Source organism: Buceros rhinoceros, unplaced genomic scaffold (assembly GCF_000710305.1).
Source record: "Buceros rhinoceros silvestris isolate BGI_N320 unplaced genomic scaffold, ASM71030v1 scaffold15874, whole genome shotgun sequence".
NCBI classification, from domain to species: Eukaryota; Metazoa; Chordata; class Aves; order Bucerotiformes; family Bucerotidae; genus Buceros; species Buceros rhinoceros.
The window spans coordinates 1040-3636 of NW_010408939.1; the positions used below are offsets into that span (position 1 = coordinate 1040).

Genomic DNA, 2597 nt, shown 5'->3' on the forward strand with positions numbered 1-2597 from the left:
CCGTCCCGGCGCAGTTCCCCTCATCCAGCCAGATGGAACCTTGTCCCCGGCCAAAGCGAGCCTTGCCTGGGGCTTCAATAGCCGCCCCGCAGCCCAGCTCCCAGCACACCACCTCGGCATCGGGCAGGTCCCAGCCGTCGTCACACACCGTCCCCCACTGCTGCTGGTGAAGCACCTCAACCCTCCCGGAGCAGCGGTTGGGGCCGTTCTCCACCCGGACCACCATTGGGTCTGCCATAAAGAATGATACGAAGAAAGGGCTGGTGGAGATGGTCCTGGGCATGGGATCTCATGCAGGACCGTGGCCTCTTCTAGTCTCCACTCCCTCATGGGACACCTCCATGGAACAGGGGTTTCTGTGGTCGCTCACACCCTGAAGATGCTCATGGATTGTCCACTTGGGCCAGTGGACATGGGAGAGGCAGTACTGGTGGGTCCCATCGCGTCTCTCACCCTTATCCCCATTAGTATTGAGGGAATTATCGCCACCACCAGCGGTGGCGCAGCTCTTCCTACGGACACACGGCAGGAAGGCGGCGGGAGGGCTCACCTGAGCACACCACACTGGCATCCTGCCCGTGGTGGCAGCTGAGGCTGCCCCACTTCTGGACTCTGCACTCGCTCAGGGCGGCCTCTGTCCCCTGGCAGCTCACGGTCTCCAGCCAGATGGGGTCGTGGCCCCTGCCGAATCTCGCTGAGCCTGGCGTGGAGATGGGAGGGCCGCAGCCCAACTGCCGGCACACCACGGCAGCGTCCTTCATGTCCCAGCCCTTGCTGCACACGGATCCCCACTGCTGGTTGTGAAGGACCTCGAGGCGCCCGGCGCAGCGGTTCGGGCCATTCACCAACCGGACCTCGGTGGGATCTGAAAGGGGAAGGAGGCCAATGAATAAAGGGGGGTGTGGTGCCCCTTGGCCTCTGACCTGGACACCCTGACGGTGTCGGCGACAACACACGACCATACGAGGTATGAGCAACCCCCGACCACATCAGCATCTCCAGTTGGGAGCAACAGAAAGACCTGGTGGAATTTAACTGGTTATAGTTGGTTCTCCTCAACGTCTTTATCAATGATTGGATGAGGGGGTTGAGGGCACCCTCAGTCAGTTCATAGGTGACACCAAGTTGGGGGTGTGTGTGGATCTGCCTGAAGATCAGGAGGCTCCACAGAGGAATCAGGTCAGGCTGGAGTGATGGGCTGAGGCCAGTGGGATGAGGGTCAACTAGGCCAAGAGCTGGGTCCTGCCTTGGGGTCACCCCAACCCCCGACAACGCTCTGGGCTGGGGCAGAGCAGCTGGAAACTGCCCGGGGAAAAGGACCTGGGGGTGTCGGTGACAGCGGCTGGAGAGGAGCCAGCAGTGGCACCAGGGGGCCAAGATGGCCAAGGGCATCTGGGCTTGTCCTAGCCCTGGTGTGGCCAGCAGGAGCAGGGCAGGAAAATGGTCCCCTTGGACTGGGGGCACTGGGGAGGCTACACCTCAAGTGCTGGGTCCAGTTTGGGCCCCTCACTGCCAGAAGGACATTGAGGGGCTGCAGCATCTGCAGAGAAGGGTCTGGTGAACATCTGAGCAACCTGGGGGGAGTTGAGTCTGGAGAGAAGGAGGCTCCAGAGAGACCTCCTGGCTCTCCACAACTCCCTGACAGGAGGGTGGAGCGAGGGGGCGTCAGTCTCTTCTTCCTGGACCAGAGGAACCGGCCTCCAGTTGCCCCATGAACATCTGAGCAACCTGGGGGGAGTTGAGTCTGGAGAGAAGGAGGCTCCAGAGAGACCTCCTGGCTCTCCACAACTCCCTGACAGGAGGGTGGAGCGAGGGGGCGTCAGTCTCTTCTTCCTGGACCAGAGGAACCGGCCTCCAGTTGCCCCAGGGGAGGTCGAGGTTGTCCCTGAGGAGCCATTTCTGTCCCGTTGGGGTTGTCCCGGTGTGTCGCAGGCTGCCCAGGGCAGTGGTGGAGGCCCCATCCCTGGAGGGAAAAAAAAACAGTCTCTTCTTCCTGGACCAGAGGACCCGGCCTCCAGTTGCCCCAGGGGAGGTCGAGGTTGTCCCTGAGGAGCCATTTCTGTCCCGTTGGGGTTGTCGTGGCCTGTCCCAGGCTGCCCAGGACAGTGGTGGAGTCCCCGTCCCTGGAGGGGTTTCCCCCGTGACAGGGGTCAGTGGGGACCTGGCGGTGCTGGTGGCACGAGTGGACTTGAGCTGCTCCAAGGTGTCTTCCCACCAACTGATTCCACCTTGGGCTACCTCTAGAGATCCAGAAGCAGCTCAGGACAACGAGTAGTGTTGACTTGCCATGGTGTCACCCCCCAAAGGAAAACGTGTGTGGAGAGAGAAGCCGATGGAAATTTGACGCCAGACCCAGAGAAAAGCTTCTCCCCGAAGCCACGTGCTGGACCCGGCTTACCCGAGCACACCACACCCGCGTCTTCTCCGTGGCTGCAGTTAGGGGCTCCCCAGGGCTTCAAGCTGCATTCGGTGATGCCACCTTCTGCCCCCGTGCAGTTCACCTCGTCCAACCAGATGGGCCCATGCCCTTGCCCAAACGAGGCCTTGCCGGGGGCTTCGACGGACGCCCCGCAGACCAGCTGCGAGCACACCACCTC

The 2597-nt window shown here is 62.0% G+C and overlaps 1 protein-coding gene across 1 annotated transcript in view; it reads right to left on the reverse strand.

Annotated features, from left to right (window-relative positions):
• Window positions 1-10: 10 nt before the first annotated feature.
• Window positions 11-2597, reverse strand: part of CD5L (CD5 molecule-like) — a gene marked incomplete at both ends in the record, with an annotated part of 3861 nt that continues 1274 nt past the window's right edge. Inside the window, 3 exons of the mRNA XM_010135060.1 lie at window positions 11-231; window positions 551-865; window positions 2399-2594. Of these exons, the coding sequence (XP_010133362.1) occupies window positions 11-231; window positions 551-865; window positions 2399-2594 (732 nt within the window). The remainder of the gene's footprint in view (window positions 232-550; window positions 866-2398; window positions 2595-2597) is intronic.